We start from the raw sequence: 26,225 nt of genomic DNA on the forward strand, positions 1-26,225 counted from the left end.
GGTATGAGTCTCCTGGTGTCATTCAATGTTTACAGTATGGCACTGAACACGATGAAAAACACCAAGAATCTCACGGGGTCACTTTTTACTGCAGTATGCAATTTACTGGAGAGACACACCGCTCACATGAAGATGATCAGCCTCTCCCAGTGTTTTAAGTGGATACTTGCAACACTTGAGCTCACCACGATGGCAATAGCAGATGACCACAAAATTGTTACAATAGTACATACAGTATGTACTGCAGTTAATTTTATGCAGTAAATACTGATACTGAATTTTTATGTTTGTTTACATTTCTCTAGACTGCAAACAGAACCATGTAAGGTCTATGTGGGCACCCGTTTTGATACATTTTAACTTTTCATAATCGATTTGTATATATTTTATGGTAGTAAATGATAAAATAAACTAGCACCTACAAATAGTTTATTCATTCATATCTCACTTTTTTCTTAATTATTTTGGTATTTCTAGGCTATGTAATTTGTCTGTTTTTCCAAATTGTCACAGATGTCCAAAATTTTTTCCAATATATTTACTGGAAAAAAAATTCACTTGTAAGCAGACCTGCACAATTCAAACCTGTGTTATTCAAGGGTCGAATTATATTTCCTTCTGACCTCTTGTCCAAAATGCATAGTGGAGGTAAAGACATTACTTTAAAACTCACGAAACCAAATAAGGTTTGTTAATAAAATAACTTAGATATTGGTCTTAAAACAGCAGATTTTGCATAGTATCTTCAAAATGACCAAGGGACAGATGGTGGCATTTTAAATGTTCACCGTTGTAACAATGCTACTATTTATTATATTATATTATATTATATTATTATATTATATTATATTATATTTATTTATTTATGTATTTATTTTTAATATTTTATTTATTTGACAGAGAGAGACACAGCGAGAGAGGGAACACAAGCAGGGGGAGTGGGAGAGGGAGAAGCAGGCTTCCCGCCGAGCAGGGAGCCCGATGCAGGGCTGGATCCCAGGACCCTGGGATCATGACCTGAGCCGAAGGCAGACGCTTAACGACTGAGCCACCCAGGCGCCCCTATTTATTATTTTAATAGACCATCAGGGATACAGTTGAGGTTCATTCTTCAATTAGCAGTTTCTCAAACACTCTGAGAACTTTTTTTTTTAAGATTTTATTTATTTATTTGAGAGAGAGAGAGAGCAGAGTGAGAGAGAGAGCACGAGCAGTGGGGAAGGGCAGAGGGAGAGGGAGAAGCAGACTCCCCACTGAGCAGGGAGCCCGATGCGGGGCTTCATCCCAGGACCTGGAGATCATGACCTGAGCCAAAGGCAGAAGCTTAACAGACTGAGCCACCCAGGAGCCCCAAACTTGCTGTCTTCTTAATGAAGTTCTTGGTCAGAACTTTAGTGAAGAACCCTACAGTTATGAGACAGAATTGAAGGAGTAAAATTTGGGGAGCTCTGTGAATTGAGCTCACTTTTGGACCTGCTCACCTCTGGTAAATAGGTCTCAGTTTAGATTCCAGCTTTGCTACTGAGCTCTGATATGATCCTGGTCCAATGACTGAACTTCAGTTTCTTCATCTATAAAATGGCAATAACAAAACTTTATACTAGATGCTTGCTTATTCTCAATCCCATTCTTCTTAGTTACTCTTAAAAAAAAAATAGGATAACTGGGGGCCACCTGGGTGGCTCAGTTGTTAAGCGTCTGCCTTCGGCTCAGGTCATGATCCCAGGGTCCTGGGATCGAGCCCCACATCGGGCTCCCTGCTTGGCGGGAAGCCTGCTTCTCCCTCTCCCACTCCCCCTGCTTGTGTTCCCTCTCTCACTGTGTCTCTCTCTGTCAAATAAATGGTTAAAATCTTTTTAAAAAATAGGATAACTGGAAGATCAGAGACTGTGGCTACATGCACTGGAGTCTTGGGGGAATCTGTGCCTCACTTCTAGTGTCCATAAAAGACTAAGAAGAGATTAAAGCTGTCAGAGACATTTCTTGGAGAAACGGGTTCAAAAAAAAAGATGGCACTATATTGGACGACCTCAAACCAAAGAGAGGTCAAATTGTAAAGTAGGCAAAGTATGTTTTCGGTTCCTCCCTTACTCCTAATTTCAGGCCCTTTCACTCTCCTGATGAGATGTTTTTTCTTGGACACCCAGTATCCCTTTGCTGCTCATGGGTGCTCTGGGTCAAGCCCAGTGACCCTGGCTGGGTTTCAGCTTTCATCCCTCTTACCAACCATCCTCATGACAATTTTCTTATGCACAAAGCTATTCTCAATTAAGACTCTTCTCAAAGAAGATCTGATAAGGCAATTCACTCTGTGGTTAAATAACTAAGATTTTTTTGGTTTCCCTATCAAGACAATTTGCAGTTCCTTTTGTGGGAGATTTTAAGGCTCAAACACCATAAAGAAAACCTTTCACTATCCTTCCTAACCTCCATCCTGAACCCACATGTAAGAAGATTTTATTTGCCAACGAGGTAAAGTAATGAGCAGTCAACTTGCTTGCTATCAGTGTGAGATCACCAGTGCTGTACCCTGACCTGATCTAATTACCACCGCTGCCCAAAGCCGAGTCGCCTGAGCAGTCAGCATGGGGGGCTTTTTCAGATATTTCCAGTGGCTTGTGGACACCTGTCAGGAGGCTCCTGGGATGACCTTTTGGGAATCTGTAGCCTTAAAAAAAAAAGATTTTGAGCATAGGCTGGTGTGGAACCATTTTTTAAGGCCACAAACTGCATACGTGTTCACTTAGCCTACATTTGGGAGGGGCATGTCTTAGCCGAAAGCACTTCCTCTGCTTTTTCCAGTCTAAGGCAACACTGAGAAAGGGGAAACAAGTTATTTCAGCCTCTGTGCTCTTTCCAGTTGAACACATCCAATTTTCAAGTGGCAAAATAAAATCACCAATAAAAGCTAATGAGGAACACAGCCCACCTCAAAGTGATTTTCTCACAAGCCGCAGTCTAGGTAGGAGGCCTGGCACTAGCCCGCCTGGCTAGCTTTGGCATGGGAGATGGTACGCAGCTCAGGCAGGAGGCATAATCACCACGAGCCCCCAGGGGAAAGATGTTCAAGCAAAGGAGACATTTGCAGAAGGCCGGAACCAAGAGGCTGTACCCAGAGCGGCCCGGTCTGCTGCAGACAGAGACACGATGACGCTCTGACAAGGCGAGCTATGTGCTTGGGAGGCCAACAGACACAAACCACAAAAAAAGGTTCTCCATATACACCCTGCAGAAAGGCCTTATCATCTGTCACACTCGAGTATTTTCAGCCACACTTGCATACAGGGATAACCACAGTGTCAACAGTGTCATCCTTGACTACAAAGGACAACAGTGACAAATCTCAGGGCCCTTTGAATTTGAAGATAGCACTGGTAACTACTAGGAATGCCAGATTTTCTATTGTCAACAGAGCTTTTCAAGTTATTTATGCTGCCATGCCTTGTATTAGATCAGCCCCCTCTTTTAGCTGCTTCCCTGTGACATGTCCTAATGAAAGCTAGACTGTTGTCAGCAGTCACATGTCCTACATTGCCTGAATGACCGCTGAAATTGGAGTTCCCATATGGAAGCTGGAAGCCTCTCACTCTGCCACCTCTCCACTTTAGGCAGTCTCTGTGATTCCCTTGGGGAACTTATCAATGGCATAAAACGATATCTCATGCTTCATTCTGGAAACTTTGAAAACCGTCCAAGGGAATAAATCACTCCGTAAGACTCCTTAAATGCCCAGTCCAAACCATGCCTGCAAGGATTTTTGAAGAACCCGCACAAGGAGGCTATTGTATGCATATACAAATAAATGACACAATTCAATGGTTTAATACTATCTGCCAAGTTAAACTATTGCAAAGCAGCTGTGCACATTTAAAATGATGCCTGGCACAGCTGTCGATCCATAAATCAGCAGCAGCATGCTTTCCTCCAATTAGGAGAGCTAAGTAAGAAAAAAATCCACAAATTAAGATGTGTCTCGCACGTGGATGACAGCGCCATTCCTCTCTGTACGCAAAAATAAATAAAAATAAAAATAAAAATAAGTCTTCATTTCTGCTGCTAAGGCTAGGGTTCCTTTTCAGAGATGCAAATTTTCTGGCATGTCAAATCCCGGCATCGAAACCTTCTTCTTAGGAGGTTCAGTTCAGCCTCTTTAGTTTGTCTTTCCGTAAGTGGTAGGGCAAAATAGAAGTGATAACTCAACCTGAAAATTAGTCATTCTTTCAAAGGAATCGATGGGTAAGCCGGGACCCAAGGCTTCCCCGGGAAAACTAGAACCATGTTATAAGTTGGGTGCCCTGTCTCTGGGCAGTTAGCCCCTTTGTTCTGGCATGTTCATCTGCAGGACAAAGCCATACAGCAGCAGGTCAGAAGACTGGGCCTACAGATGCCTCCATCCAGCTTTGGTTGGCCTTGGGTGTATACACTTGGCTGGAGAAGCCAGGTCAAATTAAAATGACAGGAAGTTGCATAATTATAAAGTTGGGTCACTGGAGAATAGACTGACCAACTGTCCTGTGTTGCCTGGGTCTGAGGGGGTTCCTGGGATGTATGGGTCTTCGTGCTAAAACTAGAAGAATCCTAGGCTGGACACCAGGGTGGCTCAGTCGGTTAAGCGTCTGCCTTCAGCTCAGGACATGATCTCAGGGTCTTGGGATCGAGTCCCGCATCAGGCTCCCTGCTCAGCGGGGAGTCTGCTTCTCCCTCTATCACTCCCTTTGCTTGTACTTACACTTGTGCTTGTTCTCTCTCTCTTAAAAATAAACAAATAAAATTTAAAAAAAAAAAAGAAAAATCCTAGGCAAATGTAGTAGCTGTCACCCTACTAGTCACCCTGGTAGGAGAGCAAGTTGGAGGCTACTTAGAACACCTCAATTACCCATTCGTCTAAATAAGCTCAATACCAAGTTGATTCCAGACTAGCCAGAACTATGCAGAATGTCATAGATGCTCCAATTAATATCCTTTAGTTGAGCCTTTGTTTTGTGCTTAATATTGTACTGTGTACAGGGTAGGGATAAAAAAGGAAAAAATGCCATTAATTCCTCATTTTCTTTTAATTCACCTTTATAGAGTACAGCCAAGTAAACCTATGCTAGCCACTACAGGATCTCGCATTAGACGATAGACTGGCTTTTATTTGGAGACTGAGAGGCTTTCCTGGGCTCCTTCTCTGCATGTGGCCTTGCAGCCCTGCCTCATTGTTCTCAACACCTGTCCAGGTCCACATCAACCACCACGCACACTGTTAGCTTAAGGTGGCAGAGGAGGGAGGTAGGGAGAATGCCATATCTTTATGAAGACGTAAGATTAATTTCTTCTGTGGCAGACTCTCTCTACAGATCATTCTTCTTTAATAAGCCTTCCGAAAAACATCATTTGAATAAGCATATAGCCTTCTAGGGGAACTACAAGGAAGAAATACACTCATTTGATTTTGTGAAGTTTCTTTATTTAAAAACCTCATTGTCGGGTGCCTGGGTGGCTCAGTTGGTTAAGCGACTGCCTTCGGCTCAGGTCATGATCCTGGAGTCCCGGGATCGAGTCCCGCATCGGGCTCCCTGCTCAGCAGGGAGTCTGCTTCTCCCTCTGACCCTCCCCCCTCTCATGTGCTCTCTCTCATTCTCTCTCTCAAATAAATAAGTAAATAAAATCTTAAAAAAAAATGTATAAAAACCTCATTGTCTTGGGGCGCGTGGGTGGCTCAGTCATTAAGCATCTGCCTTCGGCTCAGGACATGATCCCAGGTCCTGGGATCGAGCCCCGCATCAGGCTCCTCGGGCTCCCTGCTCGGCAGGAGGCCTGCTTCTCCCTCTCCCGCTCCCCCTGCTTGTGTTCCCTCTCTCGCTGTGTCTCTGTCAAATAAATAAATAAAATCTTTAAAAAACAAAAAACCTCATTGTCTTATAGTCAAACATATTAAATCCTTACACATAACTAATAAAAGGAAAACAATGTTCTTTTGGTGGCTGTCACTATTATAATGCAAATGTATGATCTGTGGTTGGAATTGAAATTTTATTCCTCCTGATTATAATGTCAAAATTTTGTTGTTGTGGAAAACTTGGACAGTTCATGAAAATAAAAGAAAACTTGAATTACCTAAATTATGATTCTTTTTGTTGTGTGTCATCCTCTTCCTTCTCTGTGTACATGTATTTTTTTACTTAGCTGTCACCCTACTAGGTGACATTTCTATATTCCGTTTTTTACTCCTTGACATTGAATTTCCACTATTTTCATGTTTCATTAAGTATTCTTCTAAATCAGTGTTTGGTTCTGGACCCCTCTACAGTCTTAAAAATTATTGAGTTCCCCAAAGAGGTTTTGTTCATGTTAGCTGTATCTGTTGATATTAACAATATTAGGAATTAAAATGGAGCAGTTAAAAATATATTATTTACTTCATGCTAACAATATTCCTTATGAAAAATAACTATATTTTCCAAAAAAGTTAGAGAAGCGTTATTTTAACACTTTTACAAATTTCCTTAATGTCTGATTTAACAGAAGACAGCTGGATTCTCATCTCCTTTTCTGCAATCAATCCATTCTATGTTATTCTGGTTGAAATATATGAAGAAATCCATCTTCAAACAGATATGTAGTTGGGAAAGGAGGGAGTATTTCAATAGCCTTTTCAGATAACTGTAGCTGTTCCTTAAACACTACACCACAACTGGACAAGTGGGAATTTCTTACAGGTGATTTACAATGTGATATCTGAAACCATATCAATGATATGTGTTTCTGTCTCATTAAAATCCATGGTCTACCCTGCACTTAAAAAAATAATAATTATTTATTTATTTGAGAGCGAGCACAAGTGGCGGGAGGGGCAGAGGGAGAGGGAGAAGTAGACTCCCTGCTGAGCAGGGCACCCGTCGCAGAGCTCCATCCCAGGACCCTGAGATCGTGACCTGAACCGAAGGCGGATGCTTAACCGACTGAGCCACCCAGCTATCCCACCCTGCACTTTGAATGGATCTCTTACCCAGGCATGATATCATAGCAGAAGGCATAGATTGTTTGGAAAATCGTAGTTAATTGAGTTATATTTAAAAAAGTAATATTAATTAATAAAACTACTAGTCTCATCAGAAATGTCTGTGTATTGAGAAGCCTTCAAGCTCATAGTGGCAAATGCAAATTTTTCAAAATTCAAATTTCACTTTAAAGCTTAAATTGTATCGTTGGCAACATTCCTTTCAGTGACTGGCTCACTTGGTTCATTTTAAAAATAAATATCGGCCAAAACTCAATCTGAATAACCATTGTCTGTCAGTCATTCTTCCAAGTACAAATGGCATTTTAATGAAGAGGGAGGCTGCTAGTTCAGCTCATAACACCTATATCACAAGTGCTTCTCCTGCAGACAACCTTCATACTTCAGCATCAGCAGAGGTGCTTTATCTGTGTGCCCCATTTTGTTTCACAGGTTATTAAGAACATAATACTCAGTGTTGAGATTTAATCAAAGTAATCATTTTTACTGATTTTTCAAGAATATTATTTTTTAAAGTTTTTTTTTTTTAAGATTTTATTTATTTTTTTAATCTTATTTTTTTTTTTTACAGTCTTCTGGTCTTTTATTTTCTTTACATTTATCATGCCATGAATTCATAGGGAATGGGTTCCAGCAGTTCGGGCTCCTTTCCATTGGTTCTCACAAAGTGTGCTTCTCTGGGTAGGGCAGCCTCATGCTTCAGTTGAACCCAAGTACATTTCTCTTTGGCTTCCTTCTTTTTCTGATCATTTTCCTTCACACGCTTCAGGAGGCTATCTCGGCTCTTTGGGTGTTTAATATGCTCAATGCGTACATTAATTCTCTTGGCAAGAATCTTGCCCTTAACTTGTTTGTTTACAACAATGCCAACAGCATGCTGAGTAACATTGTAGACTCTTCCAGTTTTGCCATGGTAACATTTGTGGGGCATTCCTTTTTGAACAGTGCCCATTCCCTTGATGTCCACAATATCACCTTTCTTATAGATTCGCATGTATGTGGCCACAGGAACAGCTCCATGTTTTCCTTTCTTTTTCTTTTTTTTAAAGATTATTTATTTATTTATTTGACAGAGAGAGACACAGCGAGAGAGGGAACACAAGCAGGGGGAGTGGGAGAGGGAGAAGCAAGCCTCCTGCTGAGCAGGGAGCCCGATGCAGGGCTCGATCCCAGGACCCCGGGATCATGACCTGAGCCCAAGGCAGACGCTTAACGACTGAGCCACCCAGGCGCCCCACAGCTCCATGTTTTCCAAAAGGCCTAGAGAACATATAGCAGGTACCTCTCCTCTTTCTGTTTGTGTTGGTCATTTTGGCGAATTACTGGAAGATGGCAGTTCTGGCCGGAAAGCTAAGATTTTATTTATTTATTTGACAGAGAGAGAGAATACAAGCAGGGGGAGGGCAGGGAGAGAGAAAACCAGGCTCCCCGCTGAGCAGAAAGCCTGACGCAGGGCTTGGTCCCACGACCCTGGGATCATGACCTGAGCCGAAGGCAGACACTTAACCGACTGAGCCCCTTAGGCGCCCCTCAAGAACATTCTTAATTAAAAGAGGCCTTTTTTGTTTTGTCCTGTGAGTGCATGGGATTGAAGAATACAGTGACTTCTAGCACAATTAGAAGCCATGGCCTTGTTTCATGCTAAGGCACGAGCGGTTTTACGTACCACTGTTTTTGCACCATCAGTGCAAACATAAACCCCGTGAGAAAGGGAAATAATGTCTTACTATTGTGAAAATGGCTTTGACCTCACAGACTTCCTAAATATAATGTTTATATTCACTACAGGGTAATCATAAAGAAGAAAATAAATAGTAGTATCCTTAGGTGCATGTAGGGAGGAGCCATTACTTTTTACTTCTGTATTGTCTGAATTTTTTTTTTAAAAATGATGTATGACTTTTGTAGTTAATAAAATAGAAAAACTAATGGGCCTAGAAGTGTCTCTGTTAAATCCTTCGTTGATCCTCAACATAATATTAGCAAACTGAATTCAACAGTACATTAGAAAGATCATATACCATGATCAAGTGGAATTTATTCCAGGGATGCAAGGATCGTTTAACATTTGCAAATCAATCAATGTGATCCACTACATTAACAAAATAAAGGATAAATATCATATGATCATCTCAATTGATGCAGAAAGGACATTTGACAAAATTCAACATTATTTACGGTAAAATTCATAAATTCATTATAAATTTGACATCCACTTAAAAAATCTCAACAAAGTGAGTATAAAGGGGACATATAGCATAATAAGGTCCATATATGACAAGCCCATGACTAACATCATACTCAATGATAAAAAGCTGAAATCTTTTCCTCTACAATCAGAAACAAGACAAGGATGCCCATTCTCACACTTTTATTCAACATAGTATTGGAAGTCTTAGGTAGACAGTAGGACAAGAAAGAGAAATAAAAAGCATCCAAACTGGAAAGGAAGAAATAAAACTGTCCTTATTTGCCGATGACCTAATATTATATATAGAAAACCCTAAAGACCACAGACACACAAAAAAATGTTGGAACAGTAAATCCAGTAAAGTTGTAGGATACAAAATTGGTATACAAAAATCTGTTGCATTTCTATACCCTAATAATGAACTATCAAAAAAAGAAATTAAGGGGTGCCTGAGTGGCTCAGTCAGTTAAGCAACTGCCTTGAGCTCAGGTCCTGATCTCAGGGTCATGAGATAGAGCCCTGCTTTGGACTCTCTGCTCAGTGGGACGTCTGCTTCCCTCTCTCCCTCTGCCCCTCCTCCCACTCGTGTTCTCTCTCTCTCTTCCTCTCTCAAATAAATAAAATCTTAAAAAAAGAGAAATTAAGAAAACAATCCCAGACAATTTACAATTGCACCAAAAAGAGTAAAATATCTAGGAATAATTTTTTTTTTTAAGATTTATTTATTTATTACAGAGAGAGAGAAAGAGAGAGAGAGAGCATGCATGCACGTGGGGAGAGTGGCTGAGAGAAGGAGAGAGAATCTTGTGCAGACTCCCTGCTGAGCATGGAGCCCAACTTTGGGCTTGATCTCATGACCTTGAGATCATGACCTCAGCCAAAACAAGAGTCCAATGTTTAACCCTCTAAGCCACCTGGGCATCCCTAGGAATAAATTTAACCAAGGAGGTAAAATACCTGTACACGGAAAACTGTAAGACACTGATGAAACAAATTGAAGAAGACACAGATAAATGGAAAAATATTCCATGCTCATGGATTGAAAGAATTAATATTGTTAAAATGTCCATATTACCCAAAGCAATCTACAGATTCAATGCAATCCCTATTAAAATTCAATGGCACTTTTCACAGAAATAGAAAAAACAATCCTAAAATTTGTATGGAACCACAAATGACTTCAAAGTGCCAAAGTAATCTTAAGAAAGAAGAACAAAGCCAGAGAATATCGCACTTTATGATTTAAAACTATATTACAAAGCTATAGTAGTAAAAATAGTATGGTATTGGCATAAAAACAGACACACAGATCAACTGAACAAAAGAGAGCCCAGAAATAAACCCACACACTTTATTGTCAATTAATTTATGACAAAGGAGACAAGAATATACAATGGGGAAAGGACAATCTCTTTAATAAAAGGTGTTGGGAAAACTGGGCGGCCACATGCAAAAGAATGAAACTAGACTACTATCTTACATCATATCTAAAAATTATCTCAAAATGGATTAAAGACTTGAAGGTGAGACCTGAAACCACAAAAGTGCTAGAAAAACACATAGGCAGTAAGCTCCTTGACATTGGTCTTGATGATGATTTTTCGGACCTGGCACCAAAGGGGAGAATGAAAGCAAAAATAAATAAATGGGACTACATCAAACTAAAACCTTCTGCATAGCAAAGGAAACCATAAACAAAATGAAAGGCTACCAACTGAATGGGAGAAAATATTTGCAAATCATATATTTGATAAGCAATTAATAACCAAAATATATAAAGAACACATACAACTCAACAGCAAGAAAACAAATGATTTGATTGAAAAATGGACAGAGAATCTGAATAGACTTTTTTCCAAAGAAGATGTACAGGTGGCCAAGAGGTACATGAAAAGGTGCTCAACATCACTAATCATCAGGGAAATGTAAATCAAAACCACAAGATATCACCCCCCACTGTTAGAATGGCTATTATCAAGAAATTGTAACAAGGGTTGGTAAGGAAATACACTGTTGGTAGGAATGTAAATTGGTGCAACCACTATGGAAAACAGTATGGAGGCTCTTCAAAAAGTTAAAAATAGAACTATCATATGATCCAGCAATTCCCAAGAGTATGGAGAAATATTCTTCAAATTCCTATCCTATCTGTCCTATAGGACCCCTCAGAATATTAAGTTTGAAGTTAAGGTAATGACTTCAGATTTCTCATAAGTTTCAGGACGTGAAAACTAGCTGGGAAGTAGTCATAGCAGTTTGAAAGAAAGAGAAAGATCTTCATCATCTGTCCCACCAAGTAGTCAGCAGTGTGTTTGCCCAGCAGTGACTCTTAAGCTATCAGCAGGAAGCTCTAAGAGACACATCTGAGAAATGGTTGCTCCTAGAAAGTTGCACATCTTTTTAAGCCTAAAACAGGTTGAGGGTCACAACAGAAATAAAACAAGGTGGCAGGGATCCCAGGAGGGTTAAGTACTAATTTCAAAGCTGACAATGACTCAGAGGCTTGAGGAATTAAGTACACTTAAAAGATCCAAGCAGGGGCACCTGCGTGGCTCAGTCGGTTAAGCGTCTGCTTTTGGCTCAGGTCATGATCCTGGGGACCTGGGATCGAGCCCCATGTCAGACTCCTTGCTTGGTGGGGAGCCTGCTTCTCCCTCTCCCTCTGCCATCCCCCCTGCTTGTGCTCTCATTCTCTCTCTGCCAAATAAAGAAAATCTTAAAAAAAAAAAAAAAAAAAAAAATCCAAGCAGGCAAGGGCCCAGAATCCAGCTCTCAAGAAGTTTAAGGTCAGGAATAATTCCTTCTGTCCCATAATGTTTAAATCTTTTTATTCACTACATCAAATATCTCTTCAGTAATTATTGTGTGCCAGAAATGGTGTATATTACTTATGTTTTCTTTCTCCCTATTAGACTATAGACTTTTTGAGGACAGGACATATATTTTTCTTTTTAATCTTCTTCACACCTAGCACAGCGGTTTGTACACAGTTAGTACTCGAAAAAACTTGTGGAGTGAATGATTGAATGAATGAATGAAGTCAGGTCTGATCCTAATGCAGGCGTCTTTTATACTTCCTTATGAGTGAGAATACTTTTAGACTCCAAATCAGAGGAAAATGAGAGGCCTACAGGTGTTTCATGTTTACAGTTGGAATAAGGCCAAGAGGCTGGGATTACAGAGAGATTCTTGCACTAGGAAGTGTTAATGTGATATGTATTTAGCACATGGACTCTAAATATTTCACAGCCGAGAATAAAGTAGGATTGCTTGGATTAAAGCAGTGAAGGAGACGTTACTATAAAGAAAGACAAAGTAAGTGTTTGAGACTGAACCTCGTCTTAATTAAAATAAGGACTACAATAAAATTTTCTGTGTAGAAGGCATTTAAAAAAAATCTGCTTTATGTGGTAACACATGTGTTTAGGTGATAAAACATCTTATTTCTACTTTCACTTCCATTTATCCCTCGAGGTGCAGCTTAGCTATCATCTCCTTCTCCCTCAAGGAAACACCCTTTGATCTTCTTTCTGACTTGCACCGGAAGCTTGTACTGGATTAAACAGTGTCCCCTCAAAATTCATGTCCACCTGGAATCTGTGAAAGTGACCTTACTTGAAAATAAGCTCTTTCAGACGTAATCAAGTTAAGATGAGATCATACTGGATAAGGGTGGGCTTTGAGTCCAATATGACTGGGGTCATTATAAGGAGAAGGGAATTTGGACCCAGACACAGGGGAGAAGGCCATGTGAAGATGGAGCCAGAGACCGCCGAAATAGATCTATAAGCCGCTGGGTGACAAGTATTAGCAGGAGCTACCAGAAGCTGGAAGAATCAAGGAAGGATTCTATCTGAGAGACTTCAGAGGGAATATGGCCCTGCCAACACCTTGTGGCTTAGGATGTGATCTATTCTGGAGAATGTTCCATGGGCACTAGAGAAGAACGTGTATTCTGTTGCTTTGGGATGGAATATTCTGAATATATCTGTGAAGTCCATTTGGTCCAGTATGTCATTTAAAGTCTTTATTTCCTTGTTGATTTTTTGCTTAGATGATCTGTCCATTTCAGTGAGGGGGGTGTTAAAGTCCCCTACTATTATTGTATTATTGTCGATGTGTTTCTTTGATTTTGTTATTAATTGGCTTATATAATTGCCAAGCCATAGAGTATTAACAAACAAATATAAAACCTATAAGGTTTACCAGTTGCCAGACAGTAAAAAGAGATAGAGAAGAAGAAATTTATTTAGCACATCCTAAAACATAAATCTCCTAATTTTGACAGAAATATCACAATATTTTTTGCAGAAATACCTCTAACATCTCAGAATAAACTTTTTAAACTTTAAAAATTTTTTTTAAATTTAAATTCAATTAATTGACATATAATATATTATTAGTTTCAGAGGTAGAGGTCAGTGATTCATCAGTCTTATATAATACCTAGTGCTCATTACATCACGTGCCCTCCTTAATGTCCATCAATCACCCAGTTACCCCTCCCCCCACCCCCTTCCCTCCAGCAACCCTCAGTTTGTTTCTTATGATTAAGAGTCTCTTAGGGTTTGAATTTTTCTGAAACTTAACTTAGAGATATTTACTTGTTGATTAGTTGAATTAAGAGCCATAAAAGAAGTTAACAATCCATATTAAACCTAAAAGGAAAATCAATTCTGTGGAGACAGTATCACATGTCCTTGTTCAAAACAAAGAAATAATAATAAAGCATATCATTCTGGGGGCTCCTGGGTGACTCAGTCAGTCGAGCATCTGCCTTCAGCTCAGGTCATGATTGGGATCGAGTCCCATGTCAGGCTCTCTGCTCAGCGGGGAGTCTGCTGTTCCTTCTCCCTCTGCCTGCCGTTCCCCCTGCTTGTGCTCTCTCTCTGTCAGATATTTAAATAAAATCTTAAAAAAAAAAAAAAGGCATATCATTCTCTGTCAAAGCCCTGGAAAGGAGCATCTAATTGTTGAGGTGAAGGCCACATACCCTGTTCTTCCTGCCAGGGAGAAGAGACAAGGAATATCTATCTATCTAATTTTAGTTATACTGGTAGGAGGTGAGGACCTGTCACTATGTATTTACCCATATAAGAATGCTTTTATGTGCTGGAGAACCTCCTGTGTTTTGCAGTAACATATATATCCAAAAATCTTTTAATGCACAAAAAGTTTTATTCCTTGATTATATAAATGGGTATTCTTGTCCAATGGAAAGTGTTCTTTCAAGAAGTAATTTTTGTACCCAAGTTTCTTCCATCTTACGACTCTGCCATTTTCAGTATATGTTTTCCAAGGGCCCTGCACTTCTTTGCATTTAATCTGGCTGAAGAGGAAAGAAAGAGCATAGAGAAGTGCTCATGGGAGTCTCTCAGGGGGAGAAGCCCAGAAGTCCACATCACTTCTGCATACATCCCATTGGCTCAGGACTCAGGCTCAGGGCCATGTCCAATAGCAACAAGGGCCTTGGAAACCATGTGTGGGCTCAGGAAGAAGAAGAATCTGGTTTGGTGAATAACCAACAATCTACGCCTCACTACTTATAATTATTATCCACTATAATTCAAAAAATTTAGGTCTTAAATCAGAAGAAGCAAAATATAATGATGAAGTATTGCAAGAAAAAATTAGATTAAAAATGAAAGATTTATTAAAAAACATGAACTCTGATTAAGGTGTATAGATCTTTAGAATCCACCAGTCAAACATCTGGATTAAGGTTTTGTAACTTTTCTTCTAGATGTTTTATTAAAAAGCTTGTGATTAGGGCACCTGTTCGGCTCAGTTGGAGGAGTATATGACTCTTGATCTTGGGGTTGTGAGTTTGAGCCCCATGTTGGGTGTAGTGATTACTTAAACTAAACTTTAAAAAAAAGAAGCTTGTGATTAATATGTTAGTCACTGACTAATCAATATATTTTTCAGATTCCATTATTCTGTATATATAAAAAAAGTACTCCTTACCATCCCCAATCAAAGTTTAGAATTTAGAGGGCGCCTGGGTGGTTCAGTCGGTTAAGCGTCTGCCTTCGGCTCAGGTCATGATCCCAGGGTCCTGGGATTGAGTCCCACATCGGGCTCCCTGCTCTGTGGGGAGCCTGCTTCTCCCTCTCCTCCCCACTTGTGCTCTCTCTCTCACTATCTCTGTCTCTCTCTCACAAATAAATAAAATCTAAAAAAAAAAAAAAAGGAGGGAATCTCACCTCATCCCATTTGGAAAAAAAAAAGAAAAAAGTTTAGAATTTAGGGAGTGACGTCACAAGATGGCAACATAGGTTGTTTCTAACTTCACTCCCTCTCACAAGAAGAACTAACAACTATTGAAGAACAGACACCACTCAGAGAATCCTAGAACATGGGGGTAAGGCTGAGGCACCTCACTGTACCACAGAGACCAAGACACACTGCATTAAAAGGTTAAGAGAAGTGGCTACATATTGATCAAACTGCCCATCCCCTTGAACAGTGTAGCACCACATGGAGAGGTCTTCCCTGAGCCTTCAGTTCCTCCAGTGGGAAAAGAGAACCCAGGGGGAACAACCAGCCACACCCAGCATTATGGGTAGCTTTGCGGGAGCTCTTCCTCTGATCTCATGCCACAGGAATTGCAGGGGAATCTGCAGGGCTCAACCACTGGAAATCTAACTCTGACAAACAGAGAGAAGGGGCTTGTAACAACCAGCACATGAATCTTGACAGGCCAAGGTCATACCTGCAATGCCCAAGGTCATACCTGTAGTGCCCAGCCAATAGTTTTGCTCATCTGTAGAGCTGTGTCATGGCACATTCTGACCAGAAAACTTGGTTCCCTATCTAAATGAGCCTGAAGGATGGGCTTCATAATTGCCTGGATTCCCTGGTCAGGCTAACTAGATAAGACTGGGTACTATATTCAGTAGTAGGTGGGACTATGAATTAGCTTCCCTTCCCTGGCAGAGCAGCAGGAAAGTACACAGGGTCTGTCTCATTGTTTGGGGACCCAAATCAGGGCACAGTGTGCTTTGAATTCCCTGGTTAGGTGAGACCACCGGTTTTAGCTCTGCAGATGGGGGACACCATTGGCTGTGCTTTCTGTTTAAGTGCCACTGTATGTAGGGCTGTTGGATGGGTTATGCAGTTTCCATATGCTCTGGTTACATTCCTTGGTAGGACAGGCTAAAAGCTGTATTCAGGGCGCCTGGGTGGCTCAGTTGGTTAAGCGACTGCCTTCGGCTCAGGTCATGATCCTGGAGTCCCGGGATCGAGTCCCACGGCGGGCTCCCTGCTCAGCGGGGGGTCTGCTTCTCCCTCTGACCCGCTTCCCTCTCGTGCTCTCTGTCTCTCATTATCTCTCTCAAATAAATAAATAAAATCTTTAAAAAAAAAAAAAAAGCTGTATTCAGCATACAAACAAACAAACAGAAATCCTAGAAAGAATCAGTAGCCTGGAGGATAGGACATGGGAAATTACCCCTAAGAGGAACTAAATAAAAATTTTAAAAAGATTGAAGAAAGCCTCTGAGAATTACAGGACACAAAGAAAAGAAACAATATTTGCATTATGGGAATTCCTGAAGGAGAAGAGTAAGAGAAAGGGATGGAAAGTAGAAGGAAAAGAATGCTAATTACCATCATAAAAACATAAAAGGGTATTGTAAATCTTACTGATAATGGTAAATATATAGACATAGTTAGATTCTACACATGGTAATAGTGGTGAATAATTCATTTACAACCATAGTTTCAAAGTTAAAAAAAATGTAATAAAAAGAATCTGTTATTAGTTTCATATGATAAAAAAATGTAAATTGTAACCATGATAACCTAAAATGTGAGGGAGAGGGGAAATAAAAATGTAAAGTTTACAAGTTCTATTGAAGTTAAAGTGTGATCAATTTAAAATAGGGTGTTATAAGTTTAAGATATTTTATGTAAGTCTCATGGTAACCACAATGGAAAATCTTATAGTAATTACACAAAAGAACACAATAAAAAGGTCAAAGCATACTGATACCAAGAGACATCAAAACAAAATGAAACAAAAAGACAGCAGGATAAGAAACAAAGAACAATGGACCCACAAAACAACCAGGAAACAGTGAGCAAAATGGCAATCGTTAAGTCCTTATCTATCAATAATTACTTTAAGTGTAAATGGATTAACTTCTCCAATTAAAGGACATAGAGAGTGGCTGAATGGATAAAGAAACAAGATCCAAAAATATGCTGCATACAAGAGACTCACGTTAGCTTTAAAGACACATATAGACTGAGAGTGAAAGGATTAAAAAAAAATATTTCAAGCAAATGGTAGCAATAACAATAGCAACAGCAAAACCAGGGGCTGCTATATGTATAGCAGACAAAATAGACTTCAAACCTCTTATGAACACACAGAACATCTTCTATGATAGATCATATGTTAGACCATAAAACAAGTCTTAGGAAATTCAACAAGATTGAGGTTATACCAAGTATCTTCTCTAACCACATGGCATGAAACTAGAAATCAATAACAAGAGGAAAACTGGAAAACTTACAAACATGTGGAAATTAAACAACACTCTCCTGATCAACCAATGGATCAACAAATTTCTTCAAAGAAATTAAAAGGTAAATAAAAAGTTTCTTAAGACAATTGAAAATGGAAGCACAACATACCTGAATTTGTAGGATGCAGCAAAAGCATTTCTAAGAGGGAAGTTCACAGTAATAAAAGCCTATATTAAGAAGCAAGAAAGATTCCAAATAAATGACCTAACTCTATGTCTTTAGGAACTAGAAAAAGAAAACTGAGCTGAAAGTTACCAGAAGAAAGGAAATAATAAAGATTAGAGCAGAAGTAAATGAAATAGAAAACTAGAAAAGATTAACCAAACTATGAGTTGGTTCCTTGAAAAGCTATTTGAAAAGCTAAACAAAATTGACAAACCCTTCGCTACATTAACCAAGGAAAAAGGACAAAGGACCCAAACAACAAAATTATAAATGAAAAGGAAGTATTACAACTGATACTACAGAAATTCAAAGGATCATAATAAGCTTTTATGAACAACTATAAGCCAAAAAGCTGAACAACCTAGAAGAAATGGAAAAATTCTTAGAAACATACAAATTACCAAGACTGGATCAGGAAGAAATTGAACATCTGAATAGACCAATTACTAGTAAGGAGATTGAATCTGTAATCAAAATTTTCCCATCAAAGAAAGGCCCAGACAGATGGCTTCATTGGTAAAATTTACCAAACATTTAAAGAAGAATTAATACCAATCCTCCTCAAACTCTTCCAAAAATCAAAGAAGAGGGAACACTCCCAAAGCATTTTATGAGCCTGCATTATCCTGATGCCAAAACCAGAAAAGGACACTCCTAGAAAAGAAAACTATAGGCCAACATCTCTGATAAATATAAAAAGATTCAAAAATTCTCTATAAAGTACTAACAAATTGAATTCAGCAACACATTAAAAGGATCATACACCATAATTAAGTGGGATTTATTCCTGGGACACAAAACACAGAAAAAGCATTTGACAAAATTCAAGCCCATGGCTAACATCATACTCAATGGTGAAAGGTTGAAAGTTTTTCCTTTAAGGTCAGGAACAAGACAAGGGTGCCCACTCTTACCACTTATATTCAACATAGTACTAGAAGTCCTAGCCAGGCTTATCAAGCAAGAAAAAGAAATAAAAGTGTCAGCATTGGAAAAGAAGATGTAAAACTGTCTCTATTTGCAGATGACATAATTTTTATGTAGAAAATCCTTAAAACTCAGCCAAAAAACTGTTAGATCTAATTGATAAATTCAGTAAAATGGCAGGATATGAAATTAACATACAAAAATCAGTAGCATATCTATAGACTAACAATAAATTTTCCAAAAAAGAAATAAATACATTGTCCTCATTCACAATTGTATGAAAAACAATAAAATACTTAGGGATAAATTAAATTAAGAAAGTCAAAGAGTTGTACTCTGAAAACTATAAGACATTGATGAAAGAAATAAAAGAAGACACAAAATAATGGAAATATATCCCATGTTCATAGATTGGAAGAATTAATATTGTTAAAATGCCAATACTACTAAAAGACATCCAGAGATTCAATTCAATCCCTATCAAGATTCTAATGGCATTTTTTACAGAAATAGAAAAAAACTTTTAAAATTTGTATGGAACCACAAAAAACTCTGAAGGGCCAAAGAAATCCTGAGAAAGAACACAGTAGGGGCACCACACTTCCTGGTTTCAAGCTACACTATAAAGCTATATATAGTCTTCGAAACAGTATAGCACTGGCATAAAAGCAGACAAATAGACCAATGGAACAGAAATGAGAGCCCAAAAATAAACTCAATCTTATATGGTCAACCAATATTTGACAAGGGAGTCAAGAATATTCAATGGAGAAAACACAGTCTCTACAATAAATGGTGCTGGGATAATTGGATATTCACATGTAAAACAATAAAACTGGACCCATATCTTATGCCACTCACAAAATATCAACTCAAAATGGATTATAGACTTAAATGTTAGATGTGAAACCATAAAATTTCTAAAAGAAAACATAGGAATAAAGCCCCTTGACATAGGTGATGGTAATGATCTTTTGGATATAACACCTACAGCACAAGCAGCAAAACCAAAACCAAGTAGGACTATATCAAACTAAAAAGATCTGCACAGCAAAAGAAATCATCAACGAAGTAAAAATACAACCTATGGAATGGGAAAAATATCTGTAAAGATCTGATAAGGGGCTAATATCCAAAATATGTAAAGAGCTCATAGAATAGCAAAAAATCCCCAAATAACCCAATTAAAAATTAAGCAAAGGACCTGAATAGACATTTCCTCCAAAGAAGATATATGAAAGGCCAACAGGTACATGAAAAGATGTTCAATATCACTAGTTATTAGGGAAATGCAAATTAAAACCACAATGAGATACCACCTCATGCCTATGAGAATGGCCATCATGAAATAGACAAGAGAGAACAAATCCTGGTGAGGATGTTGAGAAAAGGGAACCCTGGTGCACTGTTGGTGGGATCGTAGATTGGTGCAGCCACCATGGAAAACACTATGGAGGATCCTCAAAAAATTAAAAATGGAAATGCCATATGATCTAGTCATTTAATTCTGGGAATACATCCAAAGAAAATGAAATCACTAACTCAAAAGTACATCTGCACCTCATGTTTATACACACACACACACACACACACACAGGCATATTATTCAGCCATTAACAAAAAAAGAAGGAAATCCTACCATTTGCAACATGGATGGACCTTGAGGGCCTTATGCTAAGTGAAATAGGTCAGATAGAAAGAGACAAATACTGTATGATCTCACTTATATGGAATCGAAAAAAGAAAAAAAGAAAAGAACAAAAACACCAAACTCACAGAAAAAGAGGTCAGATTTGTGGTTACCAGAGGTGGAAGGTGGGGAGAAGGGGAATTGGAGAAAGGTGGTCAAAAGGTACAAACTTCCAGTTGTAAAACAAATGAGTATTTGGGATGTAATGTATAACATGATGACTAGGGCTAACACTGCTGTATGATATATAGTTGAGATTTGTCAAAATAATAAATCCTATGAGTTCTCATCACAATGAGAAAATTTTTTTCTTTTCTTTTTATTGTATATGTAAAAGATGGACTGTTGTGGTAATCACTTCACAGTATATATAAATCAAACCATCATGTTGTATGCCTTACACTTACACAGTGATGTACTGTATGTCAATTATTTCTCAATAAAACTAGTGTAAAGTAATGCAAATATAACACATGGCAAACATTTTAATGTGGGATTTGATTACCTTACAAAAAGCTTAATTGTCAGTTTATAAACTGTAACCTGGTTACCTGTTTTTGCTCTAAGAATGAATGGGTCTTCACAACCATAATTTTGATCAAACCAATTAAACTTCTGATAGCATCCATACCCAAACTCAAAGTTTTAGTGTTTCTTGGAATGCTGTGGTATAGCAGGCCATATGGATCAACTGAAGGAAAGTTAAATTCAACACAAAATTTGGAACTGTTCTTTCCTTATGCTTGTTGGCACAGTCTGTTTTTTGTTTCTTTGTTTAATCTGTGATCCACCTTCAGTTGGTTTCCTGAGATTAAGAATTCTTCGTATCAGTGAGGTCATATGATACATGTCTTTCTCTGATTGACTTATTTCGCTCAGCATTACAGTTTGCTGGAGTGGTGGGGGGTGGGAGGGATGGGATGGCTGGGTGATAGACATTGGGGAGGGTATGTGCTATGGTGAGCGCTGTGAATTGTGTAAGACTGTTGAATCACAGATCTGTACCTCTGAAACAAATAATACATTATATGTTAAAAAAAAAAGAAGATAGCAGGAGAGGAAGAATGAAGGGAGGGAAATCAGAGGGGGAGACGAACCATGAGAGATGATGGACTCTGAAAAACAAACTGAGGGTTCTAGAGGGGAGGGGAATGGGAGGATGGGTTAGCCTGGTGATGGGTATTAAAGAGGGCACGTTCTGCATGGAGCACTGGGTGTTATGCACAAACAATGAATCATGGAACACTACATCTAAAACTAATGATGTAATGTATGGTAATTAACAGAACATAATAAAAAAAAAGGAAAAAAAAAATCTGTGCTCCACCTTGTCTTTTCCTGCAATCTAAGATTAAGGTAGCCAGACAGGGATGTCTAAGTCATTTATCTTTAATATGTAAAGGACAGATTGTCACCAGCCTATTTAAAAGATATCATATCCTTGGGGCCCCTGGGTGTCTCAGTCAGTTAAGCGGCTTTCTTCAGTTCACGTCATGATCCTGGGGTCCTGGGATGGAGCCCCATGTCAGGCTCCCTGCTCAGTGGGGAGCCTGCTTCTCCCTCTCTCTCTGCTCCCCCCGCAGTTGTACTCTCTCTCTTTCTCTCAAATAAATAAATAAAATCTTCAAATAAATAAATAAAAATAATAAAAGATATCATATCCTAACTCAAACAAAATAAGCCTTTGGAAATTCCTAGTTTCTGCTATAGTCATTGTTTTTTTCTCTTTTCTTTTTAGTTAATGTATGACCCTAACAAATTAGTCCTGTAATTGGATGTTTGCTCAGCCAGTTAAAAAATAGAGTTAATAAGAAAAGCAAATGAGTTAATAAGCCCTTTTGTTTTTCTTAACAAGGCATATCTTAAAAATCTAAATGTTAAATTACAGAACATTATTACCAAACCTCTTATTTGATGACATGTGTGGCTAAATGTTTAGGCCTTTTTGTGTGTGGAAGTTATTGCATTAAATAGTGCTGGACAAAATAAGTTGGTATATATCTTATTAAATATGCTATTGAGCAAATGAGGTTTAAAAACAAGGAAAGGATGCCCAAGCTGTTTTGTTTTGACATGGGGTGTGTGTGTGTGTGTGTGTGTGTGTGTGTTTGGTTTGGTTTGGTTTTTTTGGGTGGATTACACAGTAAATTGTTCTAAGATTGCTCAATAACAGGACTGTATACTCTGAGAAGCAAGGGAAGTGTTTGCTTCTTTTCTAAAGCAAGTCGGCAGAGAGCATTTGGTAGGAAGAAGACGAAGAAAACAGTCGATGTTAACATAAAGACAGGCTGCTTTTTATGTCTTCCTGGACTCTACAGAGAAGAATCCCAACCTCATTACTGAGCAATGAAATGTTTCTGGTTAATTTGCGTGTGTGGGCAAAAAAGGGGGAGAGGAGAAAGCCAGCAACACGCTTCCACAGCTAACTAACCTAGTACAGTCTTTAGAGATGTTTACATGAGTGAAGCAATTAAAATCAACACACCTGGGAGGCTAGGAAGAAAAGTGGAGAATAATACTGAAAATGCACACATCTAAGCCAGCTGTAGTATCTACACGAAGCCTGTGAAGGTGGTGGTTCAGCCGGGCACCGAGGTGTCTCGTAAGCGCTAGTCTCTCACACGGTCTGTGTACAGATGTGGACGCAGCTTCAAGCTGACCTACTGCACATTCACAAAGAGCTTATGCACTTTTGGGAACAGTATGTTTTGACACAGAAAAGAACGCACAGAGAACAATTGTTTCGCTTCAGTGTGGAGGTGAACTTTGATGGAACTTAGTAAAACACAGAACATTTATTACTGTGATGAATGGCTCTCCGGGGAGTCATTTCCGTGCCCTCCCAGCTGGAGTACAGGACTGCAGTGACAACAGTGGGCAAGAAAGGGACAGAACAATAGGTTCTGCGAGTTCGAGAAGCTGAGGTTGCCCTCCCTGAGCGGGTGGTATGAGCATCAGCCCTAAGCAGCACATAACTCAAGAGAGGAGTGATGGATTCTTGTGGAATGTGGAAATCACAAAGAGGGTAAAATGAGAGCATATTATGAAAGTGCACTTGAATCATCCAAAGTGCTGAGGATTTTTTGTGTCAACAGATTCCACGATTGAAAAGCTGCAAGTCTGGTGAGTTCCCTGATCAAATCCAGGGCCCGCGATCCCAGGGAACCCAACAGTATTCATCCAAACTGGATGCCGCTGCGATTGGCCAACTGGAGCAATTGGAAAACAGGATCCTTTCCACCCCTTAAAATAATGATTTATTCGTTTGTTTGAATTAAACAAATTATAATACAGTTAAATCAACATGTCTGGTTTATTTCAGCTCCTTCACTGTGCAACCTAGGGGCAGGGACTGTGTCGGTTTTTCTGCCTTTCCTTCGTCCAACGTGTAAAGGTATCTGCTGTACTAAACTGCAAACTCCACGTTATCCTCGGTTTTCTCGATCTTAACAGATTTCGCATCCTTTCCCCTGGCCTTGAGCAGGAAGTTCCTGAGTTCCTCAACTTTGCTAGTTGTAACTAGGAGGCACACAGGGAGGGAGTAAGGATTTGCACTGCCAGATAGATGCCTTATTGCCCCTTTTCCGCAAAAGTTTTTTTTTTTTAAAGATTTTATTTATTTATTTGACAGATAGAGACACAGTGAGAGAGGGAACACAAGCAGGGGGAGTGGGAAAGGGAGAAGCAGGCCTCCCGCCGACCAGGGAGCCCGACTTGGGGCTCGATCCCAGGACCCTGGGATCATGACCTGAGCCGAAGGCAGACGCTTAACCGACTGAGCCCTCCGCAAAAGGTTTTTAAAAAATATTGAGGCTCTCCAGGGGCGCCTGGGTGGCTCAGTCGGTTAAGCATCTGCCTCTGGCTCAGGTCCCGGGATCGACCCCCACATCGGGCTCTCTGCTCCACGGGGAGCCTGCTTCTCCCTCCTCCCTCTGCCTGCTTCTCCCTCTGCTTGTTCTCTCTCTGTCAAATAAATAAATAAAATCTTAAAAAAAAAAAAAAAATACTGAGGCCCTCCAAGCAAGAAAATGGACCCTAGCTCAAGTTAAATGAGAGTCCTTGCTGCTCGCCTTGGCTATGTTCTTTCATTTATTTCATTTATCTGAGAAGTTCCTGGCAGGATCTGTGGACACAGATGGCTGTTTATTTCAAAAGTCAGATGCCTGGGGGCACCTGGGTGGCTCAGTCGTTAAGCGTCTGCCTTCGGCTCAGGTCATGATCCCAGGGTCCTGGGATCAAGTCTCACATCGGGCTCCCTGCTTGGCAGGAAGCCTGCTTCTCGCTCTCCCACTCCCCCTGCTTGTGATCCTGCTCTCGCTGTGTCTGTCAAATAAATAAATAAAATCTTAAAAAAAAAAAAAAAGTCAGATGCCTGGCCACCATATCTTAGAATCCCAGGACGGTAACGACTTGGCAAAAAAAACCTCTGCACCGATTGTGAAAGGCCCACTTATAACTTAGAATCTCAGCATCCTGACAGCAGGCGCCCCCTTGCAGCCCCAACAAGCAGACAGAAATGGTGTCGTGGTGTGGAAACAACCTGTCAGAACCGCCTTGGCTCTGAGGTTCCATGATTGGCTTTGACACTGGGTGGAGATGATCAAAAGCCCTTCAAAAATCAGCCTTGGAGGGAAGCTCCATTGCCTTTTGTCTCTTCCAACCCGGGGTTTCCCCAATGCCCCCTGCTAGGATAGAGAGACTGTCAGCACCATGGCTCCTAGCTCAGACTTTTAATGGGAAAAAACAAACAAACAAACCCCAAACACTGAATTTTGAATCTAAGTTCTAAAAAAAAAAAAAAAATAGCAAATTTTTATTCTATATAATAATGGATCCTAAACCTGTCTATTACCAGAATCCCTCGCTCACATGGGGTTTCCCAAAAATAACAGTTCCAGGGGCCTAACCCAGTAGAGTCTGAATTTGACCCTGCTCCTGGGGTCCAATTCAGCAATCTGTAATTTTAATGATCTCCCCGATGATTCTAATGATAGGCCAAATTTGAGACCCAGAGATTTGGTTATTTTTTTAAACCAAGTATTTTTAAATGTATCCCTAGAGATTCCATGAGAACATATGCTCGCATTTTCAATATTCTAATTCCAATACCCTACCAAGTCACACTACCTCTTCCCACTGTCTTGGGATGGCTAATCTGTGTTTAAAATTATGGCAAATACGGCCCTGCAGAAAGGTTACATTTCATTACATTTTTACTAAAATCGCTGAGTAACTTCATAGGTGAAAAAAGAATTCATAATTCTATTTTACTAACACTCCAGAATGTATCCTATTATTTCAGGGGGTGCTGTGAAATTTTCAAAATGAAACTTCTTTGAGTTCACTTGAATTTCTAAGGTCTGAAAACTATTGCTTTAGATTCAAGACAAGAATTCAAGGCTTTTCCTCCACTGTCTCTTCTACCCACTCTCCCAGCCTCCCTCCATCTCCAAAGGCACTCCTGTGGAGGGGAAGCCCTCATGTGCATTGTTCCATTGAGGTCAAGTCAGGAAAACAGATACCACACTAGGTATTTTAACAGAGAGAATTTGATATGGGAAATTTGTTGCAGATGTTGGAGGGCTCAAAAACAGCACAAAGGAACACTAAGATAACAGAGTTAGGTAGCAAGCAGCTTTCTACTCTTAGCGAAGAGGTTGGAATGGCCAGAACTGGGAGGTGGGGGAGGGCCCCATCGAGGCGGGACCCAGGGC

The 26,225-nt window shown here is 39.6% G+C and overlaps 1 protein-coding gene and 1 pseudogene across 1 annotated transcript; both read right to left on the minus strand.

The window, feature by feature from the left end:
• Nucleotides 1-7,589: 7,589 nt before the first annotated feature.
• On the minus strand, nt 7,590-8,316 carry LOC118022404 (60S ribosomal protein L21-like). Its single transcript, XM_035023185.1, has 2 exons — nt 8,250-8,316; nt 7,590-8,023 (listed from the first exon to the last, which is right to left on the minus strand). Exons 1-2 carry the CDS (start codon nt 8,311-8,313, stop codon nt 7,605-7,607), a joined length of 483 nt encoding a protein of 160 aa, XP_034879076.1. The 5' UTR covers nt 8,314-8,316; the 3' UTR covers nt 7,590-7,604.
• Nucleotides 8,317-22,898: 14,582 nt separating this feature from the next.
• Nucleotides 22,899-25,083, minus strand: LOC118022507 (annotated as a pseudogene).
• Nucleotides 25,084-26,225: the final 1,142 nt, after the last annotated feature.

The sequence above is a fragment of the Mirounga leonina genome, unplaced genomic scaffold (genome assembly GCF_011800145.1).
Source record: "Mirounga leonina isolate KUSES-001 unplaced genomic scaffold, KU_Mleo_1.0 Mir_176, whole genome shotgun sequence".
NCBI classification, from domain to species: Eukaryota; Metazoa; Chordata; class Mammalia; order Carnivora; family Phocidae; genus Mirounga; species Mirounga leonina.